General features: G+C 38.9%; 1 protein-coding gene across 1 annotated transcript in view; it reads left to right on the top strand.

The window, feature by feature from the left end:
- Positions 1-14,556, top strand: part of TG (thyroglobulin) — a 146,386-nt gene extending 131,830 nt beyond the window's left edge. The window contains exons 46-48 of the mRNA XM_059846627.1: positions 8,442-8,582; positions 9,370-9,560; positions 14,220-14,556. Of these exons, the coding sequence (XP_059702610.1) occupies positions 8,442-8,582; positions 9,370-9,560; positions 14,220-14,332 (445 nt within the window). The 3' untranslated portion in view covers positions 14,333-14,556. The remainder of the gene's footprint in view (positions 1-8,441; positions 8,583-9,369; positions 9,561-14,219) is intronic.
- The last annotated feature ends 3,067 nt before the right edge of the window (positions 14,557-17,623 follow it).

Genomic DNA, 17,623 nt, shown 5'->3' on the forward strand with positions numbered 1-17,623 from the left:
TACCAGACTAAAACCAGTGATATCCATGAAACAGCCTTTGAGTAGAATATGTAAACTAATCTTGGGGAAAGATCTGGCAACCATGTCTCCAACTTCCATGAGACTTCTGTAACCATTGGAACAGAGTCCGGACAGTTCTCAAGTTCTTCTTTGAAAACTGTGACTCCTATGGGGGGAAGCAGAGGCATGTACTCTCCCAGATAAGCTACACCCTAGGCTGGAAGGCAGGCCTTGTGGGTGTGAACTTGCTCAGCAGAAGTGAGAATTGAACCTGCAAACATTCTATTAAAGACCTGAATAGCAGAGCCCTGTTACAGCCCTGTTACAGCCCTGTTACAGCCATTTCTTTGTGTTAGTGAATGCAATAGCCAAAGTATGATTTGTTCATGGGAGTCAGGTACAGAGCATTGTGTGAGTGCACACACTAAATAAGATCTCCACATTCTTTGTAGCTGGAGGAAAACCTCATTAGACATTCCTTATCACTCATAGACTTTTGATAGAATAATGATTTCTCAACCAGTTTGCTGAGATATAAACCTTCTCTTCTAAAAATGGGAATTTTTATAGTGTTATGTTCATAGGGTAACATAAAAGATAAAATAATGAAGGTTTTTTACTTTGGTGTCTAAAATGTTCCTAAGAAGTCAATTTACACAGGAGATGTACCTTCTCTCTTTGTGTTTGCAATCTGTATCATAAAGATGATGATAATATAATTATATAAAATCTATAATAATTGCCAATGGTTACCTCACAGGAGTGTCAGAAAGACTACATTAAAATAATGATTAGATAATTATAACTGTGGAAGAATATTTACTCTTGGACAAAATATTCTGTCTGGGAAAATAGCCATTCACAAATTAGATAAGGCACAGTATAGCAACACATTCTTCAATTGCTACTTTGTCACCTCTCTCCTACTTTATGTGTCTCCCAAAGTGTAACAGAAAAGAGAGTTAAAATGCAGGGATGAAAAAAGTACTGGTATTTCCTTTTGTTTCGCTTAATAACTAATAGCAAAATAAACAAGAGGGAGGGAGAAGTCAGCCAATAAAGACAGATTCAACCACAATGATGCTAAGTAGACAAAAAATTATTAAGCAGGGAGGAATTTTTGCCAGTAAAAGTAAATTAGCCAAAGTTTGTCTCTCAGATGGATGTTTCTAAAATGTGTACACCTACACACACACATTCAAGCTTGTGTAGATACAAGGGTAGGGTTAAAAAGCCTGCTCTACGTTGATGTCTATGACATATGTGGAAAACCATGAACTGACAGTTTTTGCATAGATGAATGGATCTTGCAGAGAGCAAAATAATATCTCCTTCCACGTGGTAGCATTCTCCTGAGCTTGGCATGACACCATGTCTGCTTTAGTCTTCAGTTCCCATTTGAATGAGGAGCCAACTCCCACATTAATAATCTGTGGTAAAAATATATACATGACCCAGCTGCCATTTTCTCACTCTCTCTTAGAGAACACTTAGGCCTCGGAGTAAACATTTATTCTAAACAATGTAGGAGGAATGTGACTGCTCAGCACTGCCTAGGATTAGTGGGGAGAACTGGAGGATAGCTTTAGGTATGGTCAAGAAATGTGTGATAGGAGAAGTATGTTTTGACAAGGATAATATTATTAACTATACAAAGATTTGCCTTTTTAACTCTTCAGGAGGTTTCTGGGTGATTTTTGTGTATTATCTTGAAGAAGCACCTCTTGCCATGTCAGCACAGTTTCCAAGTCACATTGTGGTGCTAAATGTTCTGTCTTAAAGATGGTGGTTAAAATTCAGTGCTCTGCCCACTGAGGAGGGTTGATCAGCAGCAGCAGCAGGATGGAAAAGCAGCAAACTGAGACTTAATGAGGCTTTATCTTGTGGTCATTAACATGACCATAATACTCTTCATTAAAGCTTTTCTTGATTTTGCATGGGACAAATTCACCCAAGGTTAATGAGCTGCTGCCTTTTTTGAGTCATTTTGGTTGGGGCTGTCTTTGCCTCCTGGCCATGCACTCTGGTGTACATCAGTGTGAGTTGTTAAAAGGCTGCTGGGTGCCAAGGCTCACATAGTTGGCTGGGTTTAGGTGACACTTCTTAAGATTCCTGTAACTGAAGGCGAGAGCTCCTGACTGATAAAACAAAAAATGTTTGTGTATAAACCCATTCAACTATGTGAAGTATTCTTGGTTTCTGTTTATTATGGTTGCAGCAGGAATTCTGGCTATACTTAATATTGCTTTAATTAAAGGAGATTTTTCTACTCTTTTCATTTCACAACAATTATATCCTATCCCTGTCCTTTAATCCATCCATTACTTGCTGTCCACTTGATGCTCTCCCATGTGAGATGATGTGAGTACCAACACCCCACAGGCTGGGGACACAGTCTAAACTGGGTGCTGTGCAGGCAGGCAGGAGATTGCCTCTGAGCTTCAAATAAATTATCTAAAAACAGAAAGCAAATAAATTACGAGTAGGGGGGAGACAAGATGCATGTTGCTCCATGGCTGGGCAAGCACCACAATTGCCTAAGTCCACTTGCTGCAACAGCAGCTTGTCATTGTGCTCTATATCCCAGTCTCTGCTCCCAGTCATCCCCTAAAATTTGTTGTTTTGGAAGTGCCTCTCATTCCTTTTGCCTTATCCATTGCTTTGTGCCAGCTGTAGCTATGAAAACACTGTCCCACTGATACAGCAACATCATCCCATTTTCAACTCTTTGCAAAGTTTCTCTGCTTCTAAAGTCTTAGGGTCTGGACAATTTGTTTTTTCTTCCTGTGAAGTATTTTAGAGGCCTTTGTAATTCAGTAGATTTTCCAGATCTTGTAAATTAGCAATAAATATGCAAAGGCAGAGTAGCCAGCTCAGAAAAAGCAGAAAACATCTTTAAATGAACCAAAATTCAGCTAAAAGGCTCAGAAAAGGACAAAGCAATTTTGGAGCTCTGTGTGCTGTGGTGGCAGTTCCTATCAAATGTAATTTACAAGATAAGCACAAAGTGGATGCATGTTGAGCACCATGTTTTCCTTGGTGCTCTGGAGTCTTCAGATGCACACATCACCTTTTTCTGGAAATTCCATTCATTCCATTAAAGAGTAACCACACTGAACAAATACATGAATTTCTGTCTCCCAAAAGTCCAATCAAGTGTCAGCATGCCTATTACTAGATCTTAAATACAGTAATTGCCTGACAGATTTTTGTTGTCTATGTTCTTTAGGAGGTCTGACAAGTTGATAAAGGTGCTTTCTTTCTTCCTGCCTTAAGATCTATGATATTTTTTTTCAATTAGTGTGAGCTTTCAGGTTCTCAAATTTACTGTCTGCTATTTCAGTTTTATTTTCTTTAATTGGCACAGCTATAATGCAGAGTGGAACATTGTGTGTGTTGGGAGCAATTCAAGTGGAAAAGACACAGCAAACTCTAGAATACTTTTGCAAATCACATGTATCTATAGGGCTTTTTTGGTACAAAGGTGGATAAACTTGGCAGTTTAATCCTGTTAGGAGTTAAGCTTTTTCCATATGTCCTGATTTTCCTGAAAAGAAGAAAGCAAAATGTTCATCTGTTTTTCACATCCTTTCCCCCATTTGTTTGGCAGGAGTTCATGATGAGAGGAGACACAATGAGCCAAATGCATCCCTAGAACTGCTGAGGTCACACCAGGCCTCATATTGGCTCACTGAATTTCTATAAATATCCAGCTGTCCTTTGATTTTTTTTTTTCTCTGCAATCACATACCATTTCCTTTCATAAAATGTGTGGCTGTATATAATTTTTAAAATTATTTTTGTTTGGCATAAAAAAGAACATTTCAGTTCAAGCAAAGTGCGGGGTTGGTAGGCTGCTCCTCTCCCATGACATGGATGAGACAATGGCTGTTCAAGATACTGGATATGCAAATCTCTGCATAAATCTGCTGGTATTAATGTGAAGATAATGCAGATGGGTGCAATTTTAATTCCACATTTAATATTTCCAATAATCCTTACAAAAATATTTTTAAATGCATTTGCTGAAAATAAAAACCAGAATGGGTGCAGAAGAGCACACAGGCAGTGGAACATTTTATGTAAATCATGTCCTCTTCTCCTGGGACAGAGTTGTTATGAAATATTTCAGCTCAAATCAGCAGGAGATTTATGAGCAGCCATTGAGTCTGGGTTTCACCTGTGCTGTTCAACTCACTCAGCATGTAAATAACCTGTTCTCAGCAAAGCCAAGTGACACTGAAGAGGTGGGGATTTTTACTTTCCCAGTGATAGGCATGTCCTTGCAAATGGGATGCAGAACAGGGCCTTGATTGTGAGGCTGGGAACTGAAAGCCACGATCTCTCCTCTGACACAAAATCTTCCACAGAATTGTTAGAAGTTCTCACAAAAGTGTACATTAAAGGACAAATGGTTTTCTTATCTCAACAATCTGTCACGGGCTGCTAACATCTGCTTTATTTGATGACTGACATGAGTTTGAGCACATTTCTTCTGCATTTCTCAGATGATCACTGGTAATTTTCCTGAACTCCAGTGAGTTATATCCATCTTGTTATTTTAAAATTTAAATGATTGAATAGCAGTGGGAAGTTTGGTGTTTTGATATCATATATGATATTATTAGAATTTTGAGCTAATTTACATTGGCTTCTGTCTGTGTGTGGAGGTTTAAAAAAGAACCAAAAACTACATGAAGGCAACTAAGAATAGAAGCTGTGACTCAAAATGCTTTGAGATTAATTGATATTAGTTGGAACAGAGAGTAAGGACTATTTTTAAATGAAAGGAAAAGGAGAAATATTAGGCTAGAGTAAGGCATTAATCATTAAAATGAGTTTTTCATACATTAGCCAGACCTAGAACAAGGACAAGGTTCAAAATGAGATCTATGTCCTAATTTACTATGGATCCCAGTGTGAGGTCCCTGCAGCCCCAGCTCTGAGTTGTGCATTCAGTCCTAACATAGCATGGTAATCTGCCAGGTCATATTCTGTTCTAACTGCCCTGATTATGGATTGTCAGTAATGACAATTCCATTTTGCAAACAAACTTTTTGAGGATTTCAGAACTGGGGTGGTGGTGGTGGTGAGGCACTTTGGTTTTTGGGTTTTTTTTTTGTCTGGTTGTATTTGTTAGTTGTTGATTTGGCTTGGGTTTTTTTTCTGTGCCAAAAGCTTGTGATAAAAAATTTAATTTCAGCTCTTGGACATGGGGGCTTATATCTATGCTCTGTTTAATTTGGAACCAGAATTTAAACCAAATCAACCATAACTGGGCTGGTTTTGTTCTAAATTCTTATTTACTCGTCTTTAATTTTCCCTGTTGAAGCTGTTCTTTGTGTGTGAAAGTAGCCACAGCTCTGTAGAGAGAGAAGTAGAGTATCTGGTGGCTGAGTAATCTCTTTCTGTCTTTCCTACTTGGAAATTTAAATGGAAAATCCATCTTAGGTTTAAGGAAAATTTCCTCAGAACCTTTACCTTCCCAATTAAATGGCTTGGCACTGGACAATAAAAATTCCCAGCAAATGATATTTCAGGGTCTGCTGTTAAATCATTGGTTATGAATGTCACAAAGTTTCTGATTTTACCATCTATTTTTCTGTAAACTGGACTCCAGCAGCACTTCACTTCTGAGGTGAAGTAAGAATTCCCCATGGAGACCTCATTTGTGAACAAAGTTGTAGGATCTGGCTTCTGTCTTCCCCATGGCTTAATTTACTGCTCTGCCAAATAAAAAAAACTGTGAATCTGAAAAATATTGTCATCTTAAAAAGCAAAGCTATACAGAGAAGATCTGAAGAGCTACCTTTGCACAAAGTACTGGTCCTGTAAAGTCACCAAAGCCAAGATTTCATCCTTACACATAATTACATTCACTGCTGTCTTTAAAACAATAGATCTGTTCCTTGAAAAGGGACTTCTGGAGAGGAAGTTACTTGCTATTTGGTTTCCTTAAAAACTCCTTTTGTCCTTGTCTCTGCAGTCCTCCCTTTTGTCAAATTATTCTCTGAAGTCCAGCAGTTGTGGGGACTTCATTTCCCCATTTAGAGCTGCTGCTGTTGAGCACATGCTTGGGAGTGCAGTTTGGAGCAGTTCAGGAAATAAAAACCTCCCTTCAGAGCTGGCAGTGTCCAGCAGCAAAGCTATGAATACTTATTTGTCACTCCTTTTTTCTCTCACTCCACTTTTCCAGTGAAAAGTGTCACTACCTGGCGTTACCTTAAGTATGCTCAGAGCTCCTACATGACTCCAAAATCCTTGTTTGGGTATTTCTGAGCATTTTTCACTTCTCTCTGGTCCTTTCTGACCCAAACCATTCTATGGTTCTGTTATTCTGATTCTGTGATTCTATGATTCTATGATCAGAGTTTGAGAAAGGAGACAGAAATATTCTCCTGATATTTCCCATCCAGCTGCCATCTAGATGTTTCCCAGTTGTCTTTCCTGCTCTTCTGTGCATTTATGTATGTGCCTCTTTTCCCTCTTAACCTTAGAGGGAAAAGGGTTTTTTCTCATCCTCATGTTTTCTTTCTCATCAACCAGAAATATTGAAAGCAGATTGTGAAATTGTAGGGTTTTGTACTACTTTATGTCTCTGTATCAAACAATTTCATACAAATCATTTCAAATCAAATAAATTCTCTATTTATGAGATTAGTCTGGACTGTGACCTTAACAGTTTTCAGCTCTAGAAACATGAGGTCTAAGAACAAAACCTCATTTAGGGGGAAACCCCCAGTCCCAGCTTACTTGTTTTAGCTTCACAGCTAAGTTCACCTCTGCTGTGCAGTCCCTACATGGGTAGATTTTCCTCTCCATTGCACCTCAACTAATTTCATGTCCTCTAATCTAATCAAAAGTGACTCTTCTTTGCCAAGAAAATTGCCTCTTTAAGTATATCTTACCTTTGCTACAATACTGACACGAGAAATTGCTGTTAATGTACTGGGCCAAGCAAATTATTTTTAAGGCAAAATTATTAAGCTATGATCTTGCTTAATCCTTCTATAAATATTTAGGGAAGAAAAATATGCTTTAATGTTGTTTCAGTTCTACATTTTTTTGGTGAATAATCTGTGAATAATTCACTTTCCAGATGCAAAGTATTACTGAGGTATTATGATAAGACTAAGGAAAACACAACCCAAGATGTATTTCATTTAGAGGGCTGTGTGCTTTTCAAAATAGAGGCTTTGGTGCCTCTATTTTGAAACACTCATAAAATGTAAAGCAGTCATCTTACTTTTAGACCACCTGCCCATAATGGTGGTGAAACACTCCTTGTTCCATTGGAGGCAGTATCAGGGGCACACCAGTGCTGCTGCATTTCATGTCCAAAGATAAAATAGTTTCAGTTATGCTACCTTTTGACAAATGCCACTCCAGATGAAATCTTGTTGAGTGGATCTGGGATTTGTTTACTCTTGCCTCACAGACATCTGCTCCTTGTCCCAGGTCCCTTGATGCTGTCTGCCTCATGCAGCATTAAACCAAGTCAATAGGACCTTTGTCCAAATGTGGAGATATGGAAAATGCAATTGGACCAGGCCAGAAATATCTCCCCCTGAACTGTGGTTCAAAGCTATGTGTAGAACATAGTTTAGTTATAATTTTATTAGTAGAAGTTGGCAACTGTTTTTCTGCAGGACTTGACAATGTTGAAATCTTTGCAATTAGGTCCTGCAAGTCTTACCTGGCCAGTCTTGTCTCTGAAATGTTGAAATATTCCTTATAATAAATTATAAGTACTACGTGGAACTACAGAGCAGTTGTTCTTTCTTAAATCTTATCTAGGGGATTATTTCAAGCTGTTTTGACTTGTCTGCCATATAGAACTTGGGATGAACAGAGTGTATGAACCAAAACCACCCAGCCAGCAGAGAAATTAGATTAAAACTATGTCTAAGAGAAATCTTCATAAACATCTCCTGTTACATCTTTTCTTATCCAGAATCCTGGCCACAATGAAGTCAATGGAAAAACTCCAGTTGCTGCTAAGAAAGGCCAGAATTTTATTCCAAGTCTGTGAAATAAGCCATAATTAACCTTCCGTTGTGGCTGCCAGAATCCATGTCACCACTTGCTTCCACTTTCTGAATTTAATTTTAGTGAAAATCTGCCCAAAACTTAAGAGGCATTTAAGGAATAGCCAAGTGACTTTCTCCCTCTATCACTCTCCTTTATACACCCAATTAATTTAGAAAATGTGCCCTAACGCCTTCCACAGTTTCCTTTTGTAACAAATGGAAAATTCTCCTTATTATTGCTTGCTCTTCTTGTATGATTTAGATTGAAGAAGTCCCACAGCTCATCACACTCTAATTAATGGTCATTAATTATTTACAACATTGTTTTATTCTCTGAAGTAATTATTTCTCTTTCTTCCACAAATAAATAAATTATGGTTTTAATTACCTTTCTATAAATATTTGGTTTAGCTCAGTTCAGGAGTTCCTGCTGGATGTTCAGTATGCATTTGGTCTACCCTTTTACCCGAAGTATGAAGCACAATTTACTGATGAAGAAAAGGGCCTTTCCTTGCAAATTATGCAGTATATCTCCAATTTCATAAACTCTGGGTAAGTGTGAGACATTTAAGAATTGCTGTGACTGGGGAGATGGTGAGAAGTAGAGGGAGTGTCGTCAGTCCAGACCCTGCCCTCACTTAATTATTCTCCACTTCTTCTACAGTTTGTAAGCCTACAGTGGGATTTGGTCCACACTGTTGGAAAGTCATGGCCAAGTTACCAACTAGAGCAGCCACCAAAGGTTTAGAGTATGAGACTTAGCCTGGAGAAATAGACATTTTATCTCCATTGACCAGCTGCAAATCCTACTAAATTACATGCATGCTTCAAAGACCTTGGTCTTGTTTCCAGAGCTTAGTTCTAGGACTCCAATTCTTAAACTTCTTGGCTAAGAGTTCTCTTTTACCCATAAGAAGAGGGAAAGCACAAGAAGACACAGTGCACCCTTTACCAATTACTCTGTAAACATCATTCTATGCTACTGTGCTGTGGCCATGCTTGAGAATGAGGAGTATCTCTGGAAACCTAGTGTGGGAATGGTGGGAACACTGACTTAATGTGCTTTTCCCAGTATCTTGGTTTGGGCTGGGATTGAGGGCTGTTGAGGGTGTTCATAAGCCTGTGTCTATACAGGTTCTGTGTACCTGTTCTTAGGAGGTGAACAAGACTAAAAAGGTACTGTCAGATGAGGCACCATGATTGATTCACCAGTCTGGATTGAATCTGAACCCTGTTGGTCAGAGGGACTGGATGCACATTTCCCTGACCTAGCCAATCTTTTTACCATTTCACTGTTCATGTCATTCTTTTCTAATGATAATTTCTCCCACTCCCTTAGAAATCCAAACTACCTGCACAGTTTCTCAAGAAGAATGTTGGGGGTGCTGCCTGCCTGGCCTATGTATCTGTCAAGTGATGGTGGCGATAACTACAAGGAATTCACTGTTTCTTTGCCCACTCTTAAAGGACTGAAAAAAGCAGACTGTTCCTTTTGGTCTGATTATATCAGAAGGCTGAAAGCATCCACAGGTGAGAAGACTGTTTTCTGACATTAAGTAGACCATAAATTCTCTGCTAAATGTATTTGTCTGACTACAGTGCTGTTATGTTGCTGTAGAAAAACACCTTTTGCAAATTGTAATGTCATTGATTCTTGCAATGTCCAGGGTATATATTTAGAATGTAACACTAAACAAATTTTCTTTATAGCAGATAATGTGTAATAAAGTTTAATTGTCCTGGAGTTTAACTAGCTAGAGAAATATTCTTGTTGTGGTGGTACAAGATGTGACAAAGCCATATAGAGAGCTTGCTCCCTATTTACAGTCATAGTATAGACTCTGGGTAAACTGGGAGGCTGTGTATACAGGCCTCTTTTGTGTACTGGAAACACCTAGCATGAAAATGTTGGGACTCCTATGGATTAGGAGGAGCACAAATCATTTCCATCCACTGTAAAATTGCAGCTGAGGCTTTATTTCTTATTATGGTTCCTGCATGCTTTGACTTCTCACTAGATTAGTTTATGTGATTTTTTTATAACTGTGGTGATTATGCCTCTTGCATGTAACCTTTTATATTTGCCATAAATTTTAACACAGCCATGAGAGCCCTTCAATTTTTTCTTACTGCTTAGGACAGTAAAACCAACTCTCCTTAGATTTCAATCTGCTGCCTGTCCTGAATTTATTCTAGTAAATAAACTCCCCTTCATATCTGTGTATCTTGTAAATAAATATGGATAGCCTCAAGCAAACCAAACAAAACCATCCCTTTTTGGCAGGCAGAGATGTTTTGAATTGTTCTTGGAGGCCTGCAAGTTTTGCATGTGGTTTTCATGTCCTAAGGATTCATCTTCACAGTGAATACAGTTCAGGCTTGCTCTGCACTGGGGGCTGTTGAATTTCTGAGAACAAAATGTACTTTCCAAGACACTGAGCTACCCAGTCTATCTGTGCCTGACACGAGACCTCAGATGGGCTGAGGCTGATGTTTGAGTGACTCAAAACTAAAATGTCTCAGAACCATCAAGCTGGTGGTTCTGATGCAAACACAGAGCATCAATTCTCTCATTCAATAGATAACCTCAATCTTTACTTATGGTCTTTCTTCCAAAGTGGAGCCAAGATTCTGTTGTCAGCCTTTTCATCAGCTTCCTGGTATCCCTCAATGTCTTTCAGGGTCAGAGGGGATACTTTGATCTCTCCAATGGCTTTGTGCTGATTGAGATATTGCTAATTTTCACAGCTTTATTCTGAGGTTTAAACAATCCTGGCAATAACTGCTGGGTCTTTTTGAACCTCATCTCACAGCACTGTGGCTCTGTAATGCCAGACTGGGCTGAAGTCACAGCTCGGGTAGAGTGACTGCTGACCAAGCACCACGGACAGAGACTGTTCCTGGCACCTATGGAAATTCCCCAAAAAGTTTGAAAATATCCACCAGGGCATATTGGTTTTGACATAGAAAAGATTTAAAACTATTCAAACTAGCATAGTAACACAAAATTAATGTATGGGTTAGTCCAGTGATCTGTCCAACTCAATATCCTGCTCTTGTCCATGGCCAAAGCCAAATACTTGCATGTTAAACATAAAAATACAGGGAGTGAGAGAAAAACATACTTGAAGAGTTCACAAAGTTGAGTAAAATTTTTGAAAATAAGCCATAAAGTGTGAAATTTATGGAGTATGGATTTTCAAGAAAATGTTTAATAAGAACATGTCAAAAGAGCATGTTAATCTTCAAGCAGAACTGAGTACACCCAGCTGGATCTCTAAGCCAGTATTTGCTTGGCCTCAGCACCATGGTAATGATAAATTCCATCTCACAGAAATGTGGGCTTGACACTTTGCTTTGATAGTAATTTTTAATCTGTTCTCTCTCTTGAATACTAAACTTTTTCATACAATTTAGATAGACATCACCTCAAACCCTTCTCTGCTACAGACCCCTTAGCCTGGGATGGTAACTTACAGAGGCACTTGTGAGTCTGTTGATAACAATCTGAGCCCAGGTCATTGTGAGAAAAGATTCATAATGTTCATCAGTTCAGTTAGACAGACTGCAAAAAACTCAGATGGTGATGGCTGAACATTAATTTATTTTTGAGAGGATTTTGTGCTGAAATTCATGCCAAAGCAGTGTCAGTCTACCAGAACAAGTTCATGACCTGCATGGCTCCCAAAAATTAGATTCTGAAGGAATTGAGTCTCTATACATCATGGTTTTACCTCGTTGATGTGTGTCCTTGCACCCAAGGTAGTTTGCTGTACCTGCCTTCAGAACTGAAGCCCTGCACCTCTGTTGTTCCCTGGCTGCTCCAGCCTCTGCTCCTGGAGTGCTGTCAGGCTGTCCTGTGGGACCTTGGCATGTGCTGAACACCAGATTTGAGAGAACAATGCTGCAAATCATTTTTAGATGTTGTACCCTGTACTCCTTCCTGAGGGTGATCTGTTTGTCTGTCAGCTACCCTGAGATCCAATCTAACACTTTTCTGCCTTTCAAAAATTATAAATGTTCATGATTGCATTCTTGGATTGTTGTTGTGAGTTGAAGTTTGTGGCCTCATGCCAAGTAGATGGAATTTAGAAGTGTGCCAGTGAGAAGCATGGATAACAAAACATTCTGGTCTTCACATCTAAGTATAAAGGTGTACAGCATCCAGTTTTGTTCACCTCATCTTTCCTTGAAATCAATATTTTTCCAGCTTCATGTACCATCTGGAATCTATAAGCAAAAAAATCCCCAATATATTTCAATAAAATGGAGAAGAATTGGACAAACCAATGTTCATAAAATATAGCTGGAGCTGGCATTTTAAAAATTTTTCTCAGTCCTTTGTATACTGCCATGGGAAATGTCTTGACTTGGAAATGTCAAATTAGGGATGACTAAAGGCTCAAAGCTCAATATCTCTGTCCGACAGAAAACTGAGGTATTCCTTGCTGTGGTTTAAGCTAAACTCATAAATTTCAGCTTCTGGAATAAAACCTCTCATATTAAGAATCCGAGATGTCTTTTAGGTGATTCACTGCTGGATATAGAAGCTGTTTATCTTAACTGTTACCTGCAATTTTCTTTCCAATTAGTAAAAAAATTGTCCAAGTTGGTGTTTCATTTTGTGATCAGACCAAAATATTTAATGACAGAATGTATCATTTGTCCCTGGCACATAATTAGAATGTATGTTGTTGTATTTGAAGATAGTTTTTAAAAATCCATGTAATAAATGCAATGATTCATCATAATGTTTGCTGGCAGTGCCTTTACAAACTATGGAGGGAACTTGGAATCTGTTTCACTGCCAATGAACTAACAATCTCTTGAAGTTTTGTTTGAGACCAGTTTGTAAAGTTGGCATTTGGGGAAGCAGTTTGCTTGGGGAATTATGAAAGTGATGGTGCTTGAAGAGCTTTGGAGCTCCCATGGTTGCATTTCAAAGATGTGCTTTGTATTTTGAATTATGACGGTTTCCATGGGAAACATCAAACTGAGAAACAAGAAGAGTGGCAATTGTGGAAAAAAGGAGCTGTGGATGGCTTTTTCCAGGGAATGTGTTAATAACTTGAAGCTCAGTTAGAAATTCAGTTCAAAACAGGAGCTGCAGAATGTTTATATATATTCAGACAGATGTCTGGATGCTAACATTCCCATTACATAGTGTGGTGGACTGTGTGTGTCTAACAGTGAGTCCCTTTGTAAGGGGCCTCTCACTGCATCCCAAACAGGTGGAGTTGGATCCAGTCTGCATCTCTTACTCCTCTAGCTGGTATCTAAACAGAACCAATCCTCCTAAAGCAAATGCCTCTGCAAGCAGTCTTGCAGCTGGAGAGAAAGAAATACCTTTATTGTACCACAGTGAAATCTGCCTAACCCATGTGCCTAAATTTTGACTTTTAGGCATATTTCCCATACCCAAGTTAGCCAGGTTGGACTTTATCTGTAGAAAATTCAACAGGTAGCAAAGCTGGAGCCTTCTCCATGAGCTCTGGGATGCCATGTAAGCCAAACAAGAGTCCAAACAAAGTAAGAATGACCAGAGTTCAGACTTGAATCAAAACTGAATGAGGAATGTTGTTGTTAGCATTCATCTTTAATCCTTTCTAGTCACACCTTCTTTTTTGGAAATCTCAAATAGAAAGCATGCCTTTAGTTTGAGGGACATGTGTGCAGCAATGAGAGCACTCTGGCTATGAGACATTAAATAAACACCCTCAGTGCACTTTCTTGACAGAACTCAGTGGTGTTGAGGCAACTGCATCACTGAAATAGGGTTGAAGACTGAAATCATGGAATTTGAAAGATAACAAAGAAAGGATTTGTTGGAGATGAGTGTGTGAGGCTTTTTGTATTACAGACAGACAACAAATTAATGTTGCCCGCACTTCCTATCTGGCAAGGAATTTTCAGGAGATAATAGGAAAATAAAGCCTTGCATGAGTAGAAAAAAAACTATAATGTATTCCAATGGCAGTTATTTAAAGGACAATACTTAATTACCATGAGGTGATCTACCATTACTCTAAAGCATTTTGCAAATGGATTGCCAACTGAAAAAAAACAGTTTCTTGAACATTTATAGCTGCATGAAAGGTTTTTAGGTGTGACTGACAAAATGTGTACCTTGTAGCTTGCTGCCTCAATGATATGACATCTATGTAAGTCTTAATTGTATTGTCTTTTCAGGAAGTGCAAGTGGTGGAGAGCCCTCTGCAGACAACAGCTCTGGTGAAACTCCAAGTGAAGTTTCCTCCCTGGAGAGCCAGCCCCTGGGGGATGAGGTGGCTTACAGCAGATAGGGAGTCACAGGGCTGTGGGGTGGCTTTGTCACACAACTGTGCATCCACACAACCATCTCACACCAGATGAATAACACTTCCTGTAGTGAACTTTCTCAACAAGTCAGTCAGACCTTTCAATAAAGTAGTTTTCAAGAAAATTGATGAATATGGCACAAAATAAGCACTACAGCTATTGTTTTAAATCAAAAGACTGTAATTTGAAAAAACAAAGTGTCAATAAAAACTGCAAAACCAAACAAAACTTGGTCTTTATTTCTTGCAACTACACAAATGCCAGCATATTCTAGTACCACCAGCCAGAAAAGGACAGACATTAAAACACTCAGAAGCCCCTCATTGATCAGGCTCAGATTTGTTAAATGTCATATCTGTATTTTCCTTTTCTATTACTCATCCCATCACAAACTGCTGATAGGAGAGAGAGCCTGGTTTGGCATTCAGGAGGAAACTGAAGAAGTGTAAAACAGGAAGGAAGAGCAATTACACAGAGTATGCATTGAGTGTGTTCTCATGAAGTCATGCACATGCTATATTCATGATCCCCTGTGAAATTATTTGAAGACTATTTGGATAAGGCAGAGTGCACAGAAGACATAATGCAAAGAATATGTTCATTAAAGCTTAGATCATGCCATCCCTGGGACATCTATCGTTTTAAAGAAGAAGGTGAGATACACAATAGTCTTGGTAGCATAAGGAAAATCATAGGATACCCCAAATGGCCCTGAAGGTATTTTGGATTAGGCTATTGATTTATTGCTGGGATCATTTGGCAACAGACAGCCTTCAGTTGACAGTATATCACACACATGTCCATGAGACTTAACAAAAAGTAAAATCAAGGTTGCCCAGTAGGACACAAATTTCTTGTGCAGTGCTGAAATGGTTTAGTAAAACAACTCAAAAGGTTTTGTTTGCTGCTTGAGCCCCTTGACAGAACATGAGCTGTTGCTGCTGTCTGCCATGTATCCAGGTTCCAAAGGTCTTACCAAGACAGAAGAAAAACTTTGTAACATTCCTAGTTACACTTACATCCTGTTAAATGAACAGTAAAAACATTGGAAGAATCAAGAAGCTTGGTAACTGGTTAAATATAAAAGAGCAAATATGGAGAACTCAAACTCTGTTTTCCATCAGTAGCTATACCTAAAAGAGCTGACTCTAAAGGGAAAAAAAAAAAAAAAAACCCCAAAAAAAACCAAAACCCCCAAATTATTTAATAGCTTTTATAAAAGCCCAGATATTAAACATCTGTCTCAACAGAGAATGCTTTCTTTGCAGTAACCATAGATACAGCATCTCTGATTCCTTGGGCAAGACTGGGCTTATTTTTGCCCTATTTGAGGACTAATTTTTGGTCACAGCAACTCCAGTATTATTCTGCTCCCCATAGAACTGGTAGACAGAGAACAGATTTAAAAGGATTCAGTATTGACTTATGTTAATGAAAGATAAATATATAATCTTTTCCCACTCACTGTTCAGCTCCACCTTGAGTCCAGAGATGTTTCAGGAATTTGAGAAAAGATTTTAATTTTGAGCTAGGAATGCAGCAACTTAGCCTTGTAGGCTCTTAATTACAGTCTTGGCCATCTGGTAGGACTGGTAGATGGACAGGTCTGACTGGGCTCTTCAGTCACCCCTCCTGAGATATCCAGCTCAACTGCCAATTTGGTAAAAGAGACTCTTTAAGTGTGAATTTTTGGTAAAACATCTTTATTTCATGACTGACTGCCCCCCACACACCCTGTTACAGTGGATGCAGCTCTTTAGACTGTTCTGTCTCTCTCCAGGTTTCCTAGAAATGTCTTTCTATAGCCCAGTGTTGTTTCCTCCTTTAAAAAAGCATGAATATATTCTTCCCCAGTTCTCTGCCCCCTCTTCTTCTCTTATGATAGTCCTGCTCACTCTCCATGCTCCTTTAAACTTGCTTCTGTCAAGGCCCATTTTGATGCTGACAAATGCAGTCCCATGATCCCTTGTGTTCCTGTAATTCCACATTTCCTCATCTTCCCACATCTCCCATCCCATATCCTTAAGCTCAAACATCTTTGAATTCCAAGACAACTTTTGCATTAGCACAAGTGATTCAGTCTTTTTGGCTGTGAGTCTCATCACCTTCCTGACTTTACTCCTCTTTCTTATGGGGAACCACACTGTTAGAAATATCCTGGTCAAATCCAACAGGAGATTTAATTAGAAAAGCACACATGTGGACTGACTGACAGAGGTCAGGAAACTTTAGCCCTGGTGATACTGAGAGGCCCAGTCTGCTCCCACATATAATTCCTAGTAAGAAAAATACATTCCCAGACTATTTAGGTCATTGAGCTCTAAACTGAAATACCAAAGACTGAAGTGATCTGGTGCTGAAGCAATGCACAGAAGCACAACTAGAGCCATGCTTTCCTCCTTCCTACTGGAAATGGCTATAATATTTTAAAAGGGCAGCATTCTTTAAAACTTCCTATGAGCACACACAGAGACAACTCCAGTTAATGCTATTTAAGTTATTTAATCTGAATTTTTTGAAAGACAAGCCATCAGAACCTTTCTCTGTGTGTTGCTTTTAATACTTGAATATCTAACCTACAGTATTTTGTGTGATTCTTTCACACAGAAGATATTAGGCAACAGAGAAAAAATGTGGAGTATTAGAAATATTCTACCATGCAGAGTTGGAAAGAAAACAACTGACTTAATGGCAATGCTGGAACGTTGATTGTTTGCATAAGTACTTGACACTTAGAGCTGGAACATCACAGTTGTCATCCTGCTATTACCCACATCATATCATTCCCTTGGCTAAAATTAGGGACTCAGTATTTCACCACAGCAGCTTCATAGTCAATGTTATGTATCACATAAAGACTCACATTCTCTCTGACTTGCTCCAGCTACACTGCTCTACAGCAGTGGCTTATGTAGTAGTAATTAGATATTTATGGACCATTGCTTCTCCCTGTGTGAGACTGAAAAAAAATAAACAAAGCAAAAGATCCTCCACATGGTTCTCATTTGGTCTTTGAAACACTGACCCCAGCCTGGCAAGGATTTTATTTAAGTTTCAGGTGTGAGTGAGAGAATTTGGTTAATCAGAAGTGTGATAGCCAGGGCTTTCAACTTTTTCTATTTTTTTACTGTTTTTTATCTGAGGCTGATCTGGCCCAATGCTGAGGGTTGCCACCTCCTGCTCCTGCAGATGGGAATCCTCTAGCATGGCCTTTGGTCATGATGATGTTTGCTCCTTCTCCTAGTGTTCCAGCTGCCCAGGGAAGACCCTTTGAT

The sequence above is a fragment of the Haemorhous mexicanus genome, chromosome 1 (genome assembly GCF_027477595.1).
Source record: "Haemorhous mexicanus isolate bHaeMex1 chromosome 1, bHaeMex1.pri, whole genome shotgun sequence".
Classification (NCBI taxonomy): Eukaryota; Metazoa; Chordata; class Aves; order Passeriformes; family Fringillidae; genus Haemorhous; species Haemorhous mexicanus.